At 54.8% G+C, this 22,251-nt stretch overlaps 2 protein-coding genes across 4 annotated transcripts; both read left to right on the top strand.

Moving 5' to 3' along the window:
• Positions 1-4,731: 4,731 nt before the first annotated feature.
• Positions 4,732-14,639, top strand: SPNS1 (SPNS lysolipid transporter 1, lysophospholipid). Of its 3 annotated transcripts, none has more exons than XM_002826271.5 (13): positions 4,732-4,905; positions 5,143-5,434; positions 5,537-5,602; positions 7,970-8,106; positions 9,217-9,368; positions 9,467-9,533; positions 11,535-11,680; positions 11,968-12,123; positions 12,422-12,611; positions 12,923-12,988; positions 13,254-13,352; positions 13,870-14,041; positions 14,301-14,639. In XM_002826271.5, the coding sequence occupies exons 1-13, from the start codon at positions 4,822-4,824 to the stop codon at positions 14,393-14,395; spliced, it is 1,722 nt and encodes a 573-aa protein (XP_002826317.1). In that variant the 5' UTR covers positions 4,732-4,821; the 3' UTR covers positions 14,396-14,639. The 3 variants fall into 3 exon arrangements, with proteins under 3 accessions (XP_002826317.1, XP_054389681.1, XP_063573301.1); XM_063717231.1 differs by having other exon boundaries at positions 4,822-4,905; positions 5,230-5,434; XM_054533706.2 differs by lacking the exon at positions 11,968-12,123 and having other exon boundaries at positions 4,812-4,905.
• Positions 14,640-14,770: 131 nt separating this feature from the next.
• On the top strand, positions 14,771-20,925 carry LAT (linker for activation of T cells). Its single transcript, XM_003778589.5, is given in 14 exon segments — positions 14,771-15,007; positions 15,009-15,021; positions 15,484-15,625; positions 15,819-15,846; positions 15,949-15,983; positions 16,230-16,311; positions 16,477-16,541; positions 16,635-16,664; positions 16,752-16,809; positions 16,894-16,988; positions 19,637-19,699; positions 19,884-19,949; positions 20,042-20,128; positions 20,298-20,925. Coding segments are annotated over 13 exon segments (807 nt in total). The 5' UTR covers positions 14,771-14,957; the 3' UTR covers positions 20,122-20,128; positions 20,298-20,925.
• The last annotated feature ends 1,326 nt before the right edge of the window (positions 20,926-22,251 follow it).

The raw sequence follows: 22,251 nt of genomic DNA, 5'->3' as shown, positions 1-22,251 counted from the left end.
AAAAAAAAAAAAGAAAAAAAATTAAGACAGTGCTTTCTGGCTTCCATTGTAGCTAGATGTAGCCAAGTGCCAATACAGGCTCCTGGGGTGTAAGTGGAATGGGGTATCACTTCCCAGAAGTGTGCATAGCAGGCAGCTTGTCCCATCTCTTTTGCTTGCCTCCTGCCTGCTTACTGGAAGTGGAGCAGCCCTACTGACTTGAGGTGACCTCTGGAACAAGCCACATGGGCCAGGATGGTGAGGGAAGGCACCTGGATCACATCCGTGTAGCACCTCATTGGCCTGGCAGTGCTGACTCGGCTTTTACATGAAGGAGGGACTGCTGCCCCTCTTTACATCACTTATTTTAGGGTTTCTATCACTTATAACCAAACCCAGTTCAAATTCCAGGATGTTGCTATTGCAAGCAATGTAGTGTTCCCTTTGGGGTACCTGTGTGGGATTTTTCTCGGGGGCTTCCATCTGAGAGTGGAATGACTGGTCACTAATTCTTGAATACTGTCAGATTGCTAACCAAAGTGCCTGTACCTTTTTACATGTCCCCTAGCAAGTGCTGGAAGGTTACAGTTTCCTCATACCCTCCCCTGACTTAATCTGGGAAGGGTATGGGAAAGACTACATTTCTTTATCTTTTATGATGAGATTGTTCATCCTTTCACATGTCTAAAATAATATCTAGGGTGATCTTTTTCTTTTTCTTTTCTTCTTTTTTTTTTTTTATAGGGTCTTGTTCTATCACCCAGGCTGGAGTGCAGTGGTGTGATCTCGGCTCACTGCAACCTCTGCCGCCCGGGCTCAAGTGATCCTCTCACCTCAGCCTCCTGGTTAGCTGGGACCACAGGTGCATGCCAGCATGCCCACCTAATTTTTTTGTATCTTTTGTAGAGGCGGGATCTCACTATGTTGCCCAGGCTGATCTTGAACTGCTGAGCTCAAGCAGTCTGCCTGCCTCTGCCTCCCAAAGTCCTGGCATTATAGGTGTGAGCCATCCTTCCCAGCCTTGTTTTGTTTTCTTGAGATAGGGTCTTCTCTGTCACCCAGGCTGGAGTGTAGTGGTGCTATCATAGCTCACTGCAGCCTCGATCTTGTGGACTCAAGCAATCCTCCCCTCAGTCTCCTGAGTAGCTGGGACTACAGGTGAATGACAACACACCTGCTAATTGTTAAATTTTTGTGTAGAGATGGACTCTCCCTAGGTTTCCCAAGCTGGTCTGGAACTCCTGGCCTCAAGCAATTTTCCTGCCTTGGCCTCCCAAAATGCTGGGATTACAGGTGTGAACCACTGCAGCTGGCTCTGGATAATCTTCCTCAAACTCTCCTGATTAGAGACCCTTGAAACTTTAATGCGTCTTTACTCAGTGCCACATACCAGCCTTGGCTCTTTTCATAACCTCATTCGTCCTCAGAGCAATCCTGTGAGGTAGGTGTTCTTATTCCCATTTTACAGAAGAAAAACAGAAGCTTAGGGCTGGGCGCAGTGGCTCACGCCTGTAATCCCAGCACTTTGGGAGGCCTAAGCGGATGGATCATTTGAGGTCAGAGGTTCGAGACCACCCTGGCCACCATGGTGAGACCCTATCTCTACAAAAAGAAAAAAAAAAAAAAAAACCAGGTATGGTGACGCACGCCTGTAGTCCCAGCTACTTGGGAGGCTGAGGCAGGATAATTGCTTGAACCCAGGAGGCAGAGGTTGCAGTGAGCTGAGATCACGCCACTGCACTCCAGCCTGGGTGAGAGAGTGAGACGCTGTCTCGGGGAAAAAAAAAAAAAAGAAAGAAAAACAGAAGCTTAGAAAGATGAATGAACCTGCTCTAGACCACAGGGCCTCCCACTGCACAGCCCGGTGTAGATGCAGGTGGGTCTGATGTATGGCTCAAAATTCTCAAGGAGACCAGAGACTATCTCTTGTCAGTGTGCACACAGGTTGTCTGGGGACCTTGTTAGTGTGCAGATGCTGGATCAGCAGCTCTGGTGGGGCGTGAGATGCTGCATTTCCAGCAAGGTCCCAAGTGATGCGATGCAGCTGATCATACTTGAAGTAGCAACATACCATTTTGCCTTTTTTTCTCTATGCCTTTACTGTCTCCCACCTCCCTACCCGTCACCCCCTCCAACTCAGGGTCAGTTCCTCCATAAGGCTCCTCATAGGACTGGTCAGATTGTCTTTTGTGTGTCCCACCTCTGCTTGGAGTCTGGCTTGGTACACCCATCCACGCGTCCAGGTTTTTCTTCCCTATGGGACTGTAAGCTCCTTGAAAATAAACTCTTCTTAAAAATCTCTTGGCTGGGCCGCAGTGGCTCATGCCTGTAATCCCAGCACTTCAGGGGGCTGGGGTGGGAGGATCACTTGAGGCCAGGAGTTCCAGACCAGCCTGGGCAATCTAGTGAGACCCCATCTCTACAAACATAAAAAAATTAGCCAAGTGTGTGGTGCATGCCTGTAGTCCCAGCTACTCAGGAGGCTGAGGTGGGAGGATCACTTGAGCCCAGGAGTTCGAGACTGCAGTGAGCTGTGATTGTGCCACAGCACACCAGCCTGGGCAACAGAGCAAGACTCCATCTCAAAAAAGTCTCTTGCTTGGTGTCTGACACCTTGACACAATAGTGTCCTAACAAATGTTTGTTGAATGCTTAAACTGTCTCAAAGAATCCCAGCACCATCCATCTCTGCATGAGCCAGAAAAGTTTCACTCTTGATCCCTTTTCATCCCCCACACCCACTGCATCACCCATTCAACTTAATAGCCCCAGCTCCCTCCCGAATCAGCTCCCTCTGCCCCTCTCCATGCTGTCCTAGGCCAAGCCACCACTGCCTGCAGCCTAGGCTAGTGCCACAGCCGCTTCACGGGTGGCTGTTTCCCCTCTGGCCTCTCAAATCCATCTTCCATGCTGCAGCCAGAATGATATTTTCTTTCTTTCTTTTTTTTTTTTTTTTTTTGAGACGGAGTCTTAGTCTGTTGTCCAGGCTGGAGTGCAGTGGTGCGATCTCGGCTCACTGCAACCTCCGCCTCCGGGTTCAAGCCATTCTCCTGCCTCAGCCTCCCAAGTAGCTGGGATTACAGGCATGTGCTACTACGCCTGGCTAAAATGGACAAAAGAGCTGGGTGCAGTGGCTCACACCTGTAGTCCTAGCATTTTGGGAGGATGAGGTGGGAGGATTGCTTGAGTTCAGGAGTTCCAGACTAGCCTGGACAACATAGCGAGAACTCATCTCTACAAACATAAAAATTAAAATGACACTGGGCCTGGTGGCTTACCCCTGTAATCCCAGCATGGTGGGAGGCTGAGGCGGGCAGATCACTTGAGGTCAGGAGTTCAAGACCAGCCTGGACAACCTGCTGAAACCCCATCTCTACCAAAAATACAAAAAATAGCCGGGTGTGGTGGCACGTGCCTGTTATCCCAGCTACTTGGGAGGCTGAGGCACAAGAATCGCTTGGACCCCGGAGGTGGAGGTTGCAGTGAGCCGAGATCACGCCATTACACTCCAGCTCCAGCCTGGGTGACAGAGCAAGCGTCTGTCTCTAAAAAAAGAAAAAAAAAGGAGTTCTTTACATGGATACAAGTCCTTTGGCAGATAGATGCTTTGTAAATATTTTCATTCAACCTGTGGCTTGCCTTTTCACTTCACAGGTGCAATTTACAATGCGTATCACTCTCTAGATAAGCTCCACGAGGGAAGGGAGTAAGTCTGCCTTTCCCTGAAACCTGGTAAAATGCCAGGCACATACATGTTCAATAACATTTTGTTGAGGGAATTAAATGGCTGCAACCTGAAGTTCCTGTCCGCCAGGGGAAACCAAGCTTAAGGTTCTGAAACACGAGGCACCTAATATGGGGGGGTCAAAGCCAATTATGGGTATTCGGACTTGAAATAGTTTCTAACAAGGCGTTTTGGGGTGGGGGGATGCTCTCCCCACGAGATTCCAGAATTTCAGTAGAGGGCCTTCAAGGGCTGGTTGAAAGATGGGTCTTGAAGCTGTATTTGCACAGAACTATACTAATTTTACTTAGAGTGCTTTATTAGATGTAGCTTGGAGATTATAGGGTGCCACTAAAGAACCACTCCAAGTTATCCCTTTGACCCCAGTCCTGCAGCTGGGAGTCTCCTTAGGCTAGGAGCCCCTGCCTGCCCTACAAAAGCCCACCGGAGGGCGCAAGGGCTCCATTCCCGATTGGAGTGAGGAAGAACATGCTCCAGGAGCGGCGGGTGGAGACGCTTCCTTTAATAGGTATTTAAGTGTCCACGGTGAAGGCTCAGGAGTTTATAAGGCTAGCAGGGTTGGGGAATCTCAACAAAGGGCGGGGCGTTGCTCAAGCTCCATCCGTCCGTCCGTCCATCCCTCCGTCCCTCCATCCCTCCATCCATCGCGCTGCTCGAGCTCCATCCGTCCATTTATCCATCCATCCATCCATCCCTTATTGAGAGTAAAAAGCCGCCAGCCAGACCCTGGGAGGAAGGCAGGATGGTTCCCGAGAACTAGGGCTGCTCCTTGGCTTTTAGAGGTATCTACTACTTCCAAAACCTTTTGAGACCCCATTATCCCGTTTGATGAAGATGGAGTCTGCCACGTGGGGGTTCCAGATAAGACAGCTGAGATTCGGAAGGGCAGGCGACTCCACCTAGTCACCGGGACGCCCTTTTTGACGCTCCAGGGACCGCAGGGTCTGGGAAAGTTCCTGGTTACTCCGGCGACCGGCCGGCCGTCACATGACGTGTGAGCCCGGGCGGAACGCCCAAGACGCTTCCGTAGTCGGGCGGCAGGTCACGTGTCGAGGGCTTACCCTCGGGGACACCCTCCACCCTGGCTCCCGCGTCACATGACCGGCTTTGAGCAACATGGCGGCTGCCGTGGTGCAGCGCCCGGGCTGATCGACAGCAAGTGCAGCGGGCTCCTACCTCGGGTGAGGGGTGGCCTTCGCGTGGGATCGTGCCCTCTTCAGCCCGCTCCTGTCCCCGACATCACGTGTATTCCGCACGTCCCCTCCGCGCTGTGTGTCTACTGAGACGGAGAGGCGTGACAGGGCCCGGGTCCCTTCTCAGTGGTGCTCTGTGCTTCGGGGCAAGCTCCACGTCTCCGGGCGCACTTCCCTCGCCTGTGTTGGGTCCATCCTCCTTTCTCCAGCCTCCTCCCCTCGCAGGTGGGATCGTCGGTGGGACCGGAGCGCGGGCGGGCGCGGCCCCCCGGGACCATGGCCGGGTCCGACACCGCGCCCTTCCTCAGCCAGGCGGATGACCCGGACGACAGGCCAGTGCCTGGCACCCCAAGGTTGCCAGGGTCCACGGGGAACCCGAAGTCCGAGGAGCCCGAGGTCCCGGACCAGGAGGGGCTGCAGCGCATCACCGGCCTGTCTCCCGGCCGTTCGGCTCTCATAGTGGCGGTGCTGTGCTACATCAATCTCCTGAACTACATGGACCGCTTCACCGTGGCTGGTAGGGACTCACTTCTGGGAGGAAGATAGTCTAGGAGAGGGGAGCCAGGGTCCCGAGGGTGGCGCTGCTTTGCCGGACCGTCCTGAATTTTCTCCTTCTCAGGCGTCCTTCCCGACATCGAGCAGTTCTTCAACATCGGGGACAGTAGCTCTGGGCTCATCCAGACCGGTGAGTGGGGACCCCTCCTGGTCACACAGCCGCTCCTCTTTCTGTTCTGTTTCAACTGGGGCCACGCGCTGGCCTGTCTGGGGGCTCATTAATGGAGGTTTTGTGGCCAGTTAGGGGAGGTGATGGCCCTGATGTCGCTTGGGGGTCAGCGGGACACCACATTTAAAGAGGGAGTCAGTTTAGTATAACTAAGTATAACTTCACCCAGATGAAGACAGACCTGGGTTTAAATCTCAGCTCTTCCACTTATTGTGTGATGGTAGGCAAGGCACTCAACCTCTCTAAGCCTCATTTTCCTTGTCTATAAGATGGAACAAGTAATAACACGAATCATCTCTTAGGACTGATGTGAAGATTAACTAAAAGATTGCCTGTGAAGGGCCTAGTGCAGTGTTTGGCACATGGTAGACACCCAGTAAATAATGGCAGGAGGGTTGGGTGTGGTGACTTATGTCTGTAGTCCCAGCACTTTGGAGGCCAAGATGAGTGGATCACTTGAAGTTAGGAGTTCAAGACCAGCCTGGCCAACATGACGAAACCCCATCTGTATTAAAAATACAAAAATTAGCCAGGCGTGGTGGCGGGCGCCTGTAATCCCAGGTACTTGGGAGGCTGAGGCATGAGAATTACTTGAACCCGGGAGGCAGAGGTTGCAGTGAGCCAAGATCGCACCACTGCACTCCAGCCTGGGTGACAGAGCGAGACTCCATCTCATAAATAAATAAATAAATAAATAAATAAATAAAGACAGGAGAGGGTGTCTGGAATGGGGAGAGGTGTGTTTTACTTGTTCACAACTTTGGGACTTGTGGGAGAGGCAAAGCTAGAGCCAAGCCCTTTTTCTTCCTTCCCTCCTTCATTCATTTCTCAACCATTTCTGAGTACTCATTGTGTGCCAGGCCTGGAGGAAGTGATGATTACACCTGTAGGACTTTGCTAAGAACTTTTATGCCCCTTGTCTTCTAATCCTTCTATCAGCCAAAAATAGGTGTTATTGTTCCTATTTTATAGAGGAAGTAGGTAGTGATATCTACAGCTTATAAAGAAACTGAGGCTTGGAGAAGAGTTAAGACTTGCCCAGGGTCACACCACTAGTTGGAGGCGGAACAGGAATTTGAAACCAGGTCTTGCAGTGTTCTTTTCTCTACTCCAGGCCAATGAGGAACTGGAGGTATTTGAGGCAAAGTCTGGAGCAATGAGAATGGGATCGTAGGGCAAGGTCTTCAAACATCTGAAGAGTTGTTGAGTTAGAGCAGCAGCTCTTTCTAGGCAGCCGCATTTATTCACTCTCTTCACATGCTTATTGAGCACCTGTTTTGCACTAGGCTGTGTGTTAAGTAAGTGAAAGAAACACAGTCATGGCCAATACAGGCAAGGACCTTGCCTTGGGAGCTGATAGTATGCTATGCATGAGGGAGCAACAGCCAGTAAAACCCTAAACTAAAGTGGGACAGTTTTCCCATAGGGATAAGTGTTATGTAACAGAAAACAGGCCAAGCGCTGTGGCTCACACCTGTAATCCCAGCACTTTGGGAGGCCGAGGCGGGTGGATCACGAGATCAGGAGATTGAGACCATCCTGGCTAACATGGTGAAACCCCATCTCTATTAAAAATACAAAAATTAGCTGGGCATGGTGGCACGCCCCTGTAGTCCCAGCTGCTTGGGAGGCTGAGGCAGGAGAATCGCTTTGAACCTGGGAGGCGGAGGGTGCAGTGAGCTGAGATCGCGCCACAGCACTCCAACCTGGCAACAGAGTGAGACTTCGTCTAAAAAAAAAAAAAAAAAAAAAAAAAGAAAATTGTAAATGTGAGAGTCAGGTACTGGATGTGTGCTCACCTGGGCAGCATGCTTGACCCTTGGCCCTGGGCAAGTATCTGAGCCGGAACCTGAAGGAACTATGCTCTGTGAAGTTTCAGGGGGAGAGGAGAGACTGTCCTTGATAGAGGAGACAGCAGGTGCCTAAACCCCTAGTGGTATTGGCCTTGACAATTGGGCCATTGGGATGCAGACAGAGGAAGGGAAAAAGGCTGGCCATGAGTGTAGAGAGGTAGGCAGGGGCTAGATCGGACAGGGGCATTGTGAGCCATGGTATGTATGGAATTTGGAGCTTGTTTTGGCTAGGTGGAAGGAATTGACAAGTAGTGGGACCATCCATTATACAATGGGAAGTCTGGAAAGGTGTTCAAGGTGGAGCTGGACCATCCGCCTGGCAGGAAGCTCTGATGGGCTTCAGGCTGGGATGTGGGGGTGTTGTGAATTCTGTGAGGAGAAGGCAGGCATCTCTTGTGCTTTAGTGGTTCCAGCTGGGGTGGGAGTGGGAGGTAGGGGTACCTGGGCTGAGCTGTGACTCTCTCCTTCCCCCTAGTGTTCATCTCCAGTTACATGGTGTTGGCACCTGTGTTTGGCTACCTGGGTGACAGGTACAATCGGAAGTATCTCATGTGCGGGGGCATTGCCTTCTGGTCCCTGGTGACACTGGGGTCATCCTTCATCCCTGGAGAGGTGAGGCCCCAAGCTGGCTCCCGCTTCTGCCCACACCCCCTCCCTGTCAGTCTCTGCTGCTGCTCCTTGGAGCCATGGCAGACTGGGCCTCAGGGACTCCTGCAGTTTCCCTGGTCCATGCCATTTTATACCCCTCCTTGCCTGAGTTAACCCGCCCCACCCCACCCTCTCCCCTTTTCTTCTAGAGCATTCTCTGTTCATCATCCCCTCTTCCCCTGACCACTGACTCCTTCTACTCCATACCTAAACACTCCAAACCCTACCTGGCCTGCCCTCTCTCCCTCCTCTCATTCCTGATCAGACTTCCTGAAGGGCCCCAAGAGCGTGGCACCAGTGTGGGTAAAAGAGCGGCCGGGGAGATGCTGTCACTCTGCCTGCACTTCCTCATGCCTGCTCACCCCTTGAGTGCTGCTGCTGACTTCTGCTCCCACCACTCCATGGACTCTGCTCTTGCCAAAGTCGACAGTGGCCTCCTGGTTGCTAAACACAGCTCCAACTTCCTGGTCCTGTTCATGCTAGGATCCTCTGGCACTGTTAACCCACTCTTCCTTCCTGAAACTCTCTCCTCCCTTTGCGATGCCACACTCTTCTGGTTTTCCTCCTGCCTCCCTGGCTGGTGCTTCTTTGTTCCTTTGAAGCCTCCTCTGTCTGTTTTCACTCCACCCCAGAACTCTGTCCTCAGCCCCAGGACCTACGTACTTTCCTTGGGTGACTGTACCCGTCCTTAGTTTCAGGTGTCTTTAGTAGACACATAAACTCCCATCTAAGGTCATTATTCATTAAAAAAAAAAATTAAAAAACTTGCCCCTACCAGGCAAGCAGGGGTTGTCTTATTTAGACCTTTTATTGTCTAGTCCTTGCAATAGCTCTGTGAAAAGTTGTTGTTATCCTCCTTTTGCAGATGAGGAAACTGAGGCTCAGAGAGGTTAAGTTATTTTCCCCAAATCGCAGCTAGTAAGTGGTGGAGCCAGGATGCAAGCTCAGGTCTGTGTGATTCTAAAACCCAGGCATCTCCTGCCATCCCTGCTGCCTCTTGGGAGCGGGCTGGTGAGGTAGCCCGGAGGTTGGCTGCAGGCTGGGGTGCCACCTCTCCCCGGTCTCTCTCCCCAGCATTTCTGGCTGCTCCTCCTGACCCGGGGCCTGGTGGGGGTCGGGGAGGCCAGTTATTCCACCATCGCGCCCACTCTCATTGCCGACCTCTTTGTGGCCGACCAGCGGAGTCGGATGCTCAGCATCTTCTACTTTGCCATTCCGGTGGGCAGGTGAGTGGGCCTGGGGCCTGGGGGAAGGCAGAAGGGCCTGGTGTGGGGGACTGGACTGACTGGCTGTCCCCCCTTTTTCCCCTCTCTCCCTCCCACAGTGGTCTGGGCTACATTGCAGGCTCCAAAGTGAAGGATATGGCTGGAGACTGGCACTGGGCTCTGAGGGTGAGTCTGGTCTTGGCCTGGGGGTGGGTCAGTGACATTCTCACTGATCCCTGTTTCCTACCTTTGGACCCTTTCCCAATGCCCATTTTTCTTTTAAGAGACAGGGTCTTGTTGTGTCACCCAGGCTGCATGCAGTGCAGTGGTGCAATCATAGCTCACTGTAGCCTTGAACTCCTGAGCTCAAGTGATCCTCCCACCTCAGCCTCCCAAGTAGCTGGGACTGTAGGTGCCCACCACCATGCCTGGCTAATTAAAAAAACTTTTTCTTTTTGTAGGCTGGGCGTGGTGGCTAACACCTGTATCCCAGCATTTTGGGAGGCTGAGGCAGGTGGATCACTTGAGGTCAGGAATTCAAGACCAGCCTGGCCAACATGGTGAAACCTTGGCTCTACTAAAAATACAAAAATTAGCTGGGCATGGTGGTGCATGCCTGTAATCCCAGCTACTTGGGGGGCTGAGGCAGGAGAATCACACTTGAACCCAGGAGGCGGAGGTTGCAGCAAGCTGAGATTGCACCACTGCACTCTAGCCTGGGCGACAGTGGGAGACTCCGTCTCAAAAAAAAAAAAAAAAATTTTGCTAGGCATGATGGCTCGTGCCTATAATCCCAGCACTTTGGGAGGCTGAGGTGGGCGGATCACCTGAGGTCAGGAGTTCGAGGCCAGCTTGACCAACATGGTGAAACCCTGTCTCTACTAAAAATACATAATTAGCTGGGCATGGTGACGCATGCCTGTAATCCCAGCTACTTGGGAGGCTGAGGCAGGAGAATCGCTTGAACCCGGGAGGCAGAGGTTGCAGTGAGCAGAGATCGTGCCATGGCACAAAAAAAAAAAAAAAAATTTTTTTTTTGTAGAGACGGGGTCTTTGAATGTTGCCCAGGTTGGTCTTGAACTCCTGGCCTCAAGCAATCCTCTTGCTTTGGCCTCCTAAAGTGCTGGGCTTACAGGTGTGAGCCATGCGCCTGGCTCCAAATACCCCTTTTTTGGGGCCAGCCTGCAGAAGGCTGGCCGCCCTCACCTGGAAGGCATGTGCTAGACAGAATTCTTGCATGCAGGTGACGGAAGCCTATTGTAAAACTGTAAGCCCCCTAGAGGCCGGGCGCGGTGGCTCATGCCTGTAATCCCAGCACTTCGGGAGGCCAAGGCGGGTGGATCACAAGGTCAGGAGATCGAGACCATCCTGGCTAACACGGTGAAACCCCGTCTCTACTAAAAATACAAAAAAAAATTAGCCGGGCATGGTGGCGGGCGCCTGTAGTCCCAGCTACTCCGGAGGCTGAGGCAGGAGAATGGCATGAACCCGGTAGGCTGAGGTTGCAGTGAGCCAAGATCGCACCACTGCACTCCGGCCTGGGTGACAGAGTGAGACTCCGTCTCGAAAACAAAACAAAACAAAACAAAAAAACACCGTAAGCCCCCTAAAGGGGCTGTCTTGGCTTTCTTCCTGAAAGTCCCAGGTGAGCTTCAGTCAGGTAAAGCTGGATCCAGGGCCCCCCACACTGCCCTTCTCTTCTGAGCTTTACTTTTCTCTGTGTTAACATCATTCTTAAGGACGTGAGAACTCCAGATGATTATCTTTCCATTTAGCAACATTGGCACCTTGGACCCTGGGGCCATGTTTCCAGGATAGTGTCTGACTAGATGAACATGCATCACGTGCCCTCTGCGGAATCCGTCACCGAGGCTGGGGTGGTTAACAGTCAGTCCTCTTGTTGGCCAGGCCTGGGTTCCTATTTAAACCAAGTGGATTGAGAGAAGTAGGGGTACTGGTTTCCCAAAAGAAAATTACCAAAGAGGAAGCAAAGCTAGTCTTGCAAAAATAGGGTGGACCCTAGTGGCAGCCCCCTTCCCCCAAATTGTAGGTTCGGCTTCTTGGAGCAGGCACTTAACTGGGTATTTTAGGTCTCAGGCTGGAGTTATCTGTACCCCACACTCTCCTCCAGCCCAGGGCTTGAGTGTGTCTCTGCCTGTGCCTATCCTGAAGCCCTCTGTCTCCCAGGTGACACCGGGTCTAGGAGTGGTGGCCGTTCTGCTGCTGTTCCTGGTAGTGCGGGAGCCGCCAAGGGGAGCCGTGGAGCGCCACTCAGATTTGCCACCCCTGAACCCCACCTCGTGGTGGGCAGATCTGAGGGCTCTGGCAAGAAAGTGAGTTTATTCCCACCCTAGACCACCATCTGAGGCCCCCTGGCGTCTGGTTTGAGGTTTAAGTGGGGATGTTCCTGTTCCTGGCCACACCCCAAGGCCAGTAATTCGGTCACTACTGCCTGCTTGTGGCAGCTGTTTGAATTACAGGCCCAGATCCTGGGAGCCAGAACCACCTCTGCACCTGGTGGTGTGACCTTACTAAAATAAGCTAGGAAGGGAGAAGAGAGGTCCCCTCCTGCCTCGACACTTCCATGGGGTCTTACTCTCTCCCTCCCAACTATCTGCAGTCCTAGTTTCGTCCTGTCTTCCCTGGGCTTCACTGCTGTGGCCTTTGTCACGGGCTCCCTGGCTCTGTGGGCTCCGGCATTCCTGCTGCGTTCCCGCGTGGTCCTCGGGGAGACCCCACCCTGCCTTCCTGGAGACTCCTGCTCTTCCTCTGACAGGTGCTCAGATGGGGCTATGCCGGGGCGCCTGCGGGTGGCAGGGCTGGAGTGAAGAGCATCTGTGGCTCAGACCCAGGCAGGGAGTTTGACTCCTGACTTCACAAGCTGCCTGCTCTCCTGGAATCTCCGTTTCCTGGTCTGGGAAATAAGTGATGGGATGATGTCTGCCACTCAGGGCTGTGCGAACCATGGGGTGCTGTGTCTGTAGGGACCTTGGTTGTGAGGGTGGCTAGGATGGACAGCGTAGGGGCCTTGGCAGGCACAGGGACAAACCCCCATTCCCTTCCCTCACTCCTAGTCTCATCTTTGGACTCATCACCTGCCTGACCGGAGTCCTGGGTGTGGGCCTGGGCGTGGAGATCAGCCGCCGGCTCCGCCACTCTAACCCCCGGGCTGATCCCCTGGTTTGTGCCGCTGGCCTCCTGGGCTCTGCACCCTTCCTCTTCCTGTCCCTTGCCTGCGCCCGTGGTAGCATCGTGGCCACTTATGTGAGTAGCCAGTAGGTGTCAAGGGGGATGGCATGGGTCCAGGGTGGAGGAGCAGTCAGCATAATGGCCACTCAAGGTGGAATGCCTGGTTTTGAATCACAGCTCTGGCTCTTCCCAGCTGTGTGACATTGGACAAGTAACTTAACCTCTCTGTGCTCAGTTTCATCATGTGTAAAATGGGAATATTAGTAGCACCTGTCTCACTGGGGTGTAGTGAGGATTAAATTAGTTAATAGATGAGCTGGGAACATGGTCAACCTTCCATGTATTTGCCCTTACTGTCATGAACCCCCCACCCTTTCTTCCCCCAGATTTTCATCTTCATTGGAGAGACCCTCCTGTCCATGAACTGGGCCATCGTGGCCGACATTCTGCTGGTGAGTCACTGGGCAGCTCCAGGCTCAGCGCAGAGGCTGATGAGAGCAGAGTTGGGGTCAGGAGTGTTGCCTTTACCCCTCAAAGCCCAGCCTCAACCTACCTTCTACAATAAAATCTATAGCAGACCCCCGGCCTGCCCTGCGACCTCAACCCCAGGCACACCTCTGACCCCAGCCTAGGCGGACCCTTGTTGGTCTCCTGGCCCCCTGCCTCCTGCCCCCTGGAGCCTAGAGCACCCACTGAGCTCCACCAACTCCTCCACAGTACGTGGTAATCCCTACCCGACGCTCCACCGCCGAAGCCTTCCAGATCGTGCTGTCCCACCTGCTGGGCGACGCTGGGAGCCCCTACCTCATTGGCCTGGTGAGCATTATTTCTTGGCTGGCATGGGGTGGGGGAACTTACATTTCCAGACTTGGCTGGTGTCCTGAGCCTGGGCTGGATCAGAAGGCCTGGCCCTTGTGAAGTGTCTGTGTCCTGTGCGCTGGGCACTTCTCACCTACCATTGTCAACTGGAGGAGAAAGATTTTGTCTTTGAATATTTCTACCAGTAAGGCCAGGGACCTTACCCTGGTGATCCAAACTCCTCCTTTTCTCTTTTCTTTTCTTCCTGAGACAAGACCTCACTCTGTTGCCCAGGCTGCAGTGTAGTGGCACGATCATGGCTCACTGCAGCCTCGACCTCCTAGGCTCATGCGATCCTCCCACCTCAGCCTCCTGAGTAGCTGGGATGATAGGCATGGGCCACCGCATCTAGCTCAAACCTCCTTCCCTTTCCTGGGCACCACTTGTCTTTCTCCCTGGAGCTCAGGGGCTGGCTGAGCTCCTGGCTCATCCGTGAGGCTGACTCCCCTGGCTTTCCTGTCTCCTCTCCCTGCAGATCTCTGACCGCCTGCGCCGGAACTGGCCCCCCTCCTTCTTGTCCGAGTTCCGGGCTCTGCAGTTCTCACTCATGCTCTGCGCGTTTGTTGGGGCACTGGGCGGTGCAGCCTTCCTGGGCACCGCCATCTTCATTGAGGGTGACCGCCGGCGGGCGCAGCTGCACGTGCAGGGTCAGTTAGGAGCTGTGCCCAGCCCAGCTTCTTGATCTGCCTGTCTGTCGGTCCATCTGTCTGCCCACCTGTCTGCCCACTCCTATGCACCTGGCAGCTCAGTCCACAGCCCTCCCCTTGTTTGGCCTCCAGTCTGTCTGCATCCACCCCTGGGGTGGCTCTGTGGCTTCTCCATCCATTTCCCGCTGCCTGTTTGCCCTTCTCTGGCTTTGTCTGTCTGTCCATCCAGCTCACCCTGGCTCTGACCCTCCCCCCGCAGGCCTGCTGCACGAAGCAGGGTCCACAGACGACCAGATTGTGGTGCCCCAGCGGGGCCGCTCCACCCGCGTGCCCGTGGCCAGCGTGCTCATCTGAGAGGCCATCGCTCACCTGCCTGCACATCTGCCACAGCTGGCCCTGGGCCCACCCCACGAAGGGCCTGGGCCTAACCCCTTGGCCTGGCCCAGCTTCCAGAGGGACCCTGGGCCGTGTCCCAGCTCCCAGACACTACATGGGTAGCTCAGGGGAGGAGGTGGGGGTCCAGGAGGGGGATCCCTCTCCACAGGGGCAGCCCCAAGGGCTCGGTGCTATTTGTAACGGAATAAAATTTGTAGCCAGACCCCAGGTGCCTGCTCTCGTCTTTCTCTGGGTGGCCTCTGATCTTGTACCCCGTCTTCACCCCAGGGCTCCTGAAGACTGTGGGTCATTCCTTGGGGCTCTGGGTGAGCCTCTGCCCTTCTGGGCTGGGTGACTGAGATGGGGGACTGCTCTCCTCTGAGTGAGCTGGCTGAGTGTGACCGTGAGTCACGCCCCTGCTTCCCTGGAGCCTGTCCCTTGCCTCATAGGCCTGGCTGAGGTGGGGCTGGGCACTGCCCTTTGTACCCCAGAATTCCCACTGTCAGGGCCTCCCTGCTCGCTGCCTCCCTGGGTCCTGGATATGGAGGCCGCGGCTGCCAGCTGGCAGGTGGCTGTCCCCATCTCGGGGGGCCAGCAGACCCTTGGTGAGTGCCTGGGGTGGCTTCTGGGTCTCCTCCTGCCCCCTCCCCACTGGCGGGGTGGGGTGGGAAGGGGGCGGGTGCAGCCGGCTGAGAACTCGATGATTTCCTGCCCTCGCCTGGTGCTCACCACAGCTTCCTGCCGCAGGCGGGAGGGAGGGCGGGCACAGGGAGAGGCGGGCGCCGAGGAGGGGCAGGTAGGGCTGGGACGCAGGGGCGACTGGATCCCCTGACTTCGGCCCAGGCCCTGGTCTGACCACCCTGGGAGCAGGGACTTTCCACAGCCAGCTGGACGCACACTCAGCCCAGTAAAAGAGGGGACCCATCCCGGGAGCCCTGGGGAGGGCACAGCTACCTCCTCCCGGGCTCCCCCGCCACCTGGTGCCTACCTGCCCCCTGCCCCCTGCCGGGCCCGGTCCTCACCCGGTCCTCACCCCATCTTCGTCTGGCCTTGGCTCTGCCCTTAAGGGGCCTGGGGGTGCAGCCGGCCTGCTCCGAGCTTCCCTGCAGATGGAGGAGGCCATCCTGGTCCCCTGTGTGCTGGGGCTCCTGCTGCTGCCCATCCTGGCCGTGTTGATGGCACTGTGTGTGCACTGCCACAGACTGCCAGGTGAGTGGGAAACGTGGGGGTGCCCAGGGCCCGGGGACACCGACGGGATCCTCATCCACTCCCAGCCCCTGTGTCTGTCCTGGCTCTGTCCCTGCCTCTGTCCTGATCCCAGCGCCCCTGAGAGTCCCTGGATCCCAGCACCTTCTGCCCTAAGCACCCGCTGTTCCTGCCTCACCAGCCCTCTCTTTCCCAGGCTCCTATGACAGCACATCCTCAGATAGGTGAGTCTGCCCCGGCCGCCCTGGGTCTCCCTCCACACCCCATGGCGGGGCAGGGCTGGGGCTTCTTCCAGCCCCATCCCCAAGCTGTGTCTCCTTTACCAGTTTGTATCCAAGGGGCATCCAGTTCAAACGGCCTCGTGAGTACAAGAAGGGTCCCCTACCTCGGGTGCCAGGGAGAGGGTCCCCTGGTGTGGGAGTGAGTGTGAACCTTCAGCCTTCCCCTGCCACCCTGGGGTTGCCCACATGGCCTTGACCTGAGCTAGGAGAGGGGAGATGGCTCCCCCAGGCCTGTCTAGGGTGCGGAGCTTTCAGGGGCTTAGTCTGTTCTTTGAGGCCTTGACGATGTCTGGAGTCCTTCTTTCAACTTGGTTCTGTGTCCTCAGACACGGTCGCCCCCTGGCCACCTGCCTACCCGCTTGTCACCTCCTACCCACCCCTGAGCCCGCCAGACCTGCTCCCCATCCCGTGAGTAGCTGCTCAGCCCCTGCCCCTCCAAAGCTCAGCCCCTGCCCCTCCAAACTCCACTCTCCGCCCCTTCACTTTTTTGGATTGGGGGCCCCTTTCCCTTTTGCAACTGCTGTTGCCCCCTGAGCCCCACCTCAGGCATGACCCCTGACCTTTGACTCCCAGAAGATCCCCGCAGCCCCTCGGGGGCTCCCACCGGACGCCATCTTCCCGGCGGGATTCTGATGGTGGTAAGTGTGGGGAAGGGTTCAGGCGGCCGGGGCTGGGAAGAAGATAGGCCTGGCCTGAGCTGACTCAGTCTCCCTCTCACCCTCTCTTTGAAGTCAACAGTGTGGCGAGCTACGAGAACGAGGGTGCGTCTGGGATCCGAGGTGCCCAGGCTGGGTGGGGAGTCTGGGGTCCGTCCTGGGCTAGGCTGACCCCTGTGTCGTTACCTCCAGAACCAGCCTGTGAGGACGCGGATGAGGATGAGGATGACTATCACAACCCGGGCTACCTGTGAGTGGCCAGGTGGGAGGTGGGAGGTGAGGGCTGAGGCTGTGCTTCCCCCCTCGCTCACCGGCCCTTTTCACTTCCTTTCAGGGTGGTGCTTCCCGACAGCACCCCGGCTGCTAGCACTGCTGCCCCATCAGCTCCTGCCCTCAGCACCCCTGGCATCCGAGACAGTGCCTTCTCCAGTGAGTCAGGCATTTGTTTTTATTTTTTAATTTTTTTAGGGATAGGGTGGAGTGCAGTGGTGCCATTGTAGCTCGCTGCGGCCTTGAACTCCTGGGCTCCAGTGATCTTCCCAAGTAGGCTACTCGGCCTCAGCCTCCCAAGTAGCTGAGACCACAGGCGCATGCCACCACACCTAGCTTATTTAAAAATTTTTTTTTGTAGAGATGGTCTCGCTATGTTGCCCAGGCTGGCCTTAAACTCCTGGGCTCAAGTGATCCTCCCACCTCGGCCTCCCAAAGTGCTGGGATTATAGGTGTGAGCCACCATGCCCGGCCCTGTTCTTCTGATCTTCTCAACTTTCTCTCTCTTCCTTCCTATCTCTCTGTCCTTTCCTTTTATCCTCTGGGAGATTTCCTTGTCTGTATTCTTCAACTGTTCCACTGCAATTTTATTTGTCCTATCCAGAAGCTCTTTCTTGTTCTCTGACTGTTCTTTTTTTATAGCCTCCTGTTCTTGTTTCATGGAGGCACTACCATCTTGTACATCTCTAAGGATGTTAATTAGAAGTTGTCTTGTGTGTCTGTGTGTGTTTGTCAGTTTTCTTCTGCTTCCTGCACTGCCCTGTTTCCTTTGAGCTGCATTTCTCCCTTCCTTATGGTCTCATCCTGCCTGGTCACATCCTCTGGGCTTTCCTCAATGTCCGGGATTCTTTAGTTTTCTGTTGCTTTGCTCTCTCTGTATATACTTGTCCTGGGCTATCACTTGTACACCCTGGCTTTGTTTGCCATCCAAATTCCCAGTTTGCTCTCTCCTAAGCTCCAGACTGTATCCAAGTACTTCTTTTCTTTCATTCATTCATTCATTGAGCATTTACTACATGCCTCTGCTGGGCTAATGCTGTGGATATAACAGTTAAGGAGGCAGACTGTCCTGATAAAATAGCTGGCTGGGCATGGTGGCTAACTCCTGTAATCCTAGCACTTCGGGAGGCCGAGGCGGGAGGATTGCTTGAGCCCAGGAGTTTAAGACCAGCCTGAGCAACATGGCGAAACCTCATCTTTACAAAAAAAAAAAAAAAAAAAAAATTAGCCAAGCGTGGTGGCACATGCCTGTAGTCCCAGCTGCTCAGGAGGCTGAAATGGGCGGATCATCTGAGCCCCACAGGCGGAAGTTGCAGTGAGACGAGATCATGCCACTGCACTCCAGCCTGGGTGACAGAGTGAGACCTTGTGTTAAAAAAAAAAAAAAGATAAAATAGCTAAGATTCACCGAGGGCCTCCTGCATGCCTTGCTAAGAGTCTGACATGTGTTCACTCACTAACCTCACTGCCCTGGGGCTCCCGGGCCTGCCCGTACCCTCCTGTGCTCCAGTTGTCCCCTTTGTATGATACAGGGTTTATCTGTTTAACAGCACTGCTGTGTGACAGGCCCTATTTTACAGAGGAGAAAACTGAGACACAGAGAGGTAAGGTACCTTGGCTGAGGTTATGTGGTTGGTTAGTGCTGGAGCTGGGATTGAACCGGGGTGGTCTTCAAAAACAAACAAGAAACACATAAAAGAACCAAATAGGCCGGGCACGGTGGCTCACGCCTGTAATCCCAGCACTTTGGGAGGCCAAAGTGGGTGGATCACCTGAGGTCAGGAGTTCGAGACTGACCTGGCCAACATGGCGAAACCCAGTCTCTACTAAAAATACCAAAATTAGCAGGGCATGCTGGCGGGCACCTGTAATCCCAGCTACTCAGGAGGCTGAGGCAGGAGAATTGCTTGAACCGGGAGGCAGAGGTTACAGTGGGCCAAGATCACACCACTGCTCTCCAGCCCTCTAGGCGACAGAGGGAGACTCCATCTCAAAAATATATAAATAAATAAAATAAAAGAACCAAATAACCAGGCATGGTAGCTGATGCCTGTGATCCCAGCACTTTGGGAGGCTGAGGCGGGTGGGTCACTTGAACCCAGGAGTTCAAGACCAGCCTGGGCAGCATAGGGAGACCCTGTCTCTACAAAAATTCCAAAATTTAGCCTGGCCTGGTAGGAGCTGAGGTAGGAAGATCATCTGAGCCCAGGAGGTCAAGGTTGCGGTGAGCTGAGATTGCGCCACTGCACTCCAGCCTGGGTAACAGAGCGAGACCCTGTCTCAAGAAAAACAAAAACAAACAAAAAGCCCCCAAATAACATGGATGGTGACAGGCGCCATGAAAGGCTGACATGGGAGTGAGACATAGGCAGTGGCTGGCAGGGGGCGGGCGGGGATGGGGGTTAGGGAGGAGGAGGTGTCTGCTGGGCTGAGTGCGTCATGTCCCCTCCACACACGCCACCAAACTCCCACTGCTCCGAGCCGCACTCCGTCCCTGCTCCCCAGCCTAGGGGCTGTGCTGGGGCCTAACCCTTTGTGAGCTCTCCTCAGTCCCGGTCAAGTGGACCTCCTCCCTCCCTCTCCACGGCCCTTGCCCTTGTCCAGGCCACCATCACCATCACCAACACCATCCTTGCCAGCCTGGAGTCCCCTCTCTTCATTCTGTGGGGCTAATGGGGGTGGCTGTGTGGCGAGCCTCTGGGGTCTACCATTGGGGAGGTCTGCATGGCTGAGGTTGGGGGTTCTCTGGGAACCTGTGGCCAAGGGTCTCTGGTCACAGTGCTGAGGTGGGGCTGGCTTTTCCACAGTGGAGTCCATTGATGATTACGTGAACGTTCCGGAGAGCGGGGAGAGCGCAGAAGCGTCTCTGGGTGAGTGACCGGTGCTTGTCGGTGCCTGCCCCTGCACCCCGCCGCCCCACCATGCTCTCAGTGTGACCAGATCCCACCCTGGGGCTGCCCACACCCTCTGCCCCCTCTGTCTGGACGTCCCCTTGCTCTCTCGCCCTCCTGACCCCTTTGCGTGGCTGCCCCTCCTTCTGATCTGTCCCCACAGATGGCAGCCGGGAGTATGTGAATGTGTCCCAGGAACTGCATCCTGGAGCGGCTAAGACTGAGCCTGGTGTGTGCTGCGGGGGGGCAGGAGCTGGGGTAGCTGCCTCGGGCTTGGGGGGATAGCTTGCAAGCTGGAGACCAACCTCCCCTCCCCTACAGCCGCCCTGAGTTCCCAGGAGGCAGAGGAAGTGGAGGAAGAGGGGGCTCCAGATTACGAGAATCTGCAGGAGCTGAACTGAGGGCCTGGTGAGAGGTCTGCCCTGTCTCCACCCTGCCCTGGGCCCACAGGCTCTACTCCCTCCCTCCAGGACCCCCTTGCCCAACCCTACCTCTGGCTTGTCTCTCTGTCTCTGGGTACCTGCTGACCCCCATCAGCCTCCTGATCCGTATCCCTCCCTGCCCTGCTGTGTTTCAGTGGAGGCCGAGTCTGTCCTGGAACCAGGCTTGCCTGGGACGGCTGAGCTGGGCAGCTGGAAGTGGCTCTGGGGTCCTCACATGGCGTCCTGCCCTTGCTCCAGCATGACAACAGCCTGAGAAATCCCCCCGTAACTTATTATCACTTTGGGGTTCGGCCTGTGTCCCCCGAACACTCTGCACCTTCTGACGCAGGCTGAGAATGACCTGCCCTGGCCCCAGCCCTACTCTGTGTAATAGAATAAAGGCCTGCGTGTGTCTGTGTTGAGCGTGCGTCTGTGTGTGCCTGTGTGTGAGTCTGAGTCAGAGATTTGGAGATGTCTCTGTGTGTGTGTGTGTGTGTGTGTGTATCTGTGGGTCTCCATCCTCCATGGGGGCTCAGCCAGGTGCTGTGAGTGACAGCAGACAGTGGCTGGGACACCCCCCTTCTGAATGAAGCCTTCTGACCTGGGCTGGCACTGCTGGGGCTCAGGACACATCGCCCCATGAGACAGTCCCAGGACACGGCAGCTGCTGGCTGTGACAATGGTTTCGCCATCCTTAGACCAAGGGATGGGACCTGATGACCTGGGAGGACTCTCTCAGTTCTTACCTTTTGTGGTTCTCAATAAAACAGAACTTAAAAATGACCTAAGCAACTGAAAAAGTTAATATGCAGCACAGCACTTTTGAGACTTTGATGGGTCGGTGACTCACCGGCAGACTTTGCTGTGGGGCGGGTTCTGACTCAGTTCGCCTAGGACGTGGCCTGAGACCTTGCATTTCTGAGCCGCTGCTGTGTGATTCTGATGCTGCTGTTCTGTGACCCTCATCCTGAGGAGCAAGGGCATGGTGAGCATCTATTGCCTTTACTTGGCCGGAATCCATTTCCCCTTATTTTGGGAATTTCACCTTGGCTTTCCTCTGGGATTCACTCCTTTCCCAATCTCATTCCATGTAGTTTTAGAGATTGTGTGTTTGTTTTTTCTTTTTCCTTTTTTTTTTTTTTTTTTTTGAGATGGGGTCTCCCTCTGTCGCCCAGGCTGGAGTGCAGTGGCGCGATCTTGGCTCACTGCAACCTCCGCCTCCTGGGTTCAAACAATTCTCCTGCCTCAGCCTCCTGAGTAGCTGGGATTACAGGCCCCGACTACCACACCTGGCTAATTTTTGTATTTTTAGTAGAGATGGGTTTCACCATGTTGGCCGGGCTGGTCTCAAACTCCTGACCTCAGGTGATCCCACCCTCCTCGGCCTCCCAAAGTGCTGAGATTACAGGTGTGAGCCACTGCGCCCAGCGTGTTTTTTCTTTTTTGGAAATGAGGTCTCACTCTGTCGCCCAGGCTGGAATGTGGTAGTGCAATCATGCCTCAGTGCAGCCTTGAACTCCTGGGGTCAAGTGATCCTCCCAGCTCAGTTTCTTGAGTAGCTGAGACTACAGACACACGCCACCATGCCTGGCTAATGTTTTATTTTTTGTAGAGATGGGGGTCTCACTGTGTCGCCCAGGCTGGTCTTGAACTCCTGAGCTCAAGTGATCCTCCTGCCTTGGCCTCCCAAAGTGCTGGGATAACAGGCATGAGCCACTGCACTCAGTGTTTCCCGGGGATTTAAGGTGAATGATCACATCTGGCCTGGAGATTGTTGAACACATGACCCAGACCTGGGCCCAGGTCACCATCCTTTCCCTGCCCATCACGATTGGCTCAGGTATGGGTATGTCATCAGGCCTGGGCCAGTGAGGAGCAGCCCTGGGATCCAGGCAGGAAGTGCTGGGCAGGAGAAGCTCCATCTGTTCAGGGCAGTGATTAAGCTGGACAGATGCAGGCCTGGAGCCACCACTTGGAGAGCCTGCCTAGGAATGAAGCCAACGTGGAGGAGAGAGTGGCCTGGAGAGGGACAGAGCCAGCTTCCTAATGGTGTCATTAGAATTCCTGGAACTGGGCTGGGTGTGGTGGCTCCCGCCTGTAATCTCAGCA

The sequence above is a fragment of the Pongo abelii genome, chromosome 18 (genome assembly GCF_028885655.2).
Source record: "Pongo abelii isolate AG06213 chromosome 18, NHGRI_mPonAbe1-v2.0_pri, whole genome shotgun sequence".
In the NCBI taxonomy this organism is placed as follows: domain Eukaryota; kingdom Metazoa; phylum Chordata; class Mammalia; order Primates; family Hominidae; genus Pongo; species Pongo abelii.
Note: the sequence above shows the minus strand (reverse complement) of the source record. Positions and strands in the feature narration are given on the sequence as shown.

Excerpts from the sequence above, each read along its gene's own strand:
- SPNS1 (XM_002826271.5), top strand. The coding sequence starts at position 4,822 with ATGACCGGCTTTGAGCAACATGGCGGCTGCCGTGGTGCAGCGCCCGGG. Across the intron at positions 9,369-9,466 it reads TTTGCCATTCCGGTGGGCAG|TGGTCTGGGCTACATTGCAG; the intron begins GTGAGTGGGCCT and ends TCCCTCCCACAG. Across the intron at positions 11,681-11,967 it reads CTGAGGGCTCTGGCAAGAAA|TCCTAGTTTCGTCCTGTCTT; the intron begins GTGAGTTTATTC and ends AACTATCTGCAG.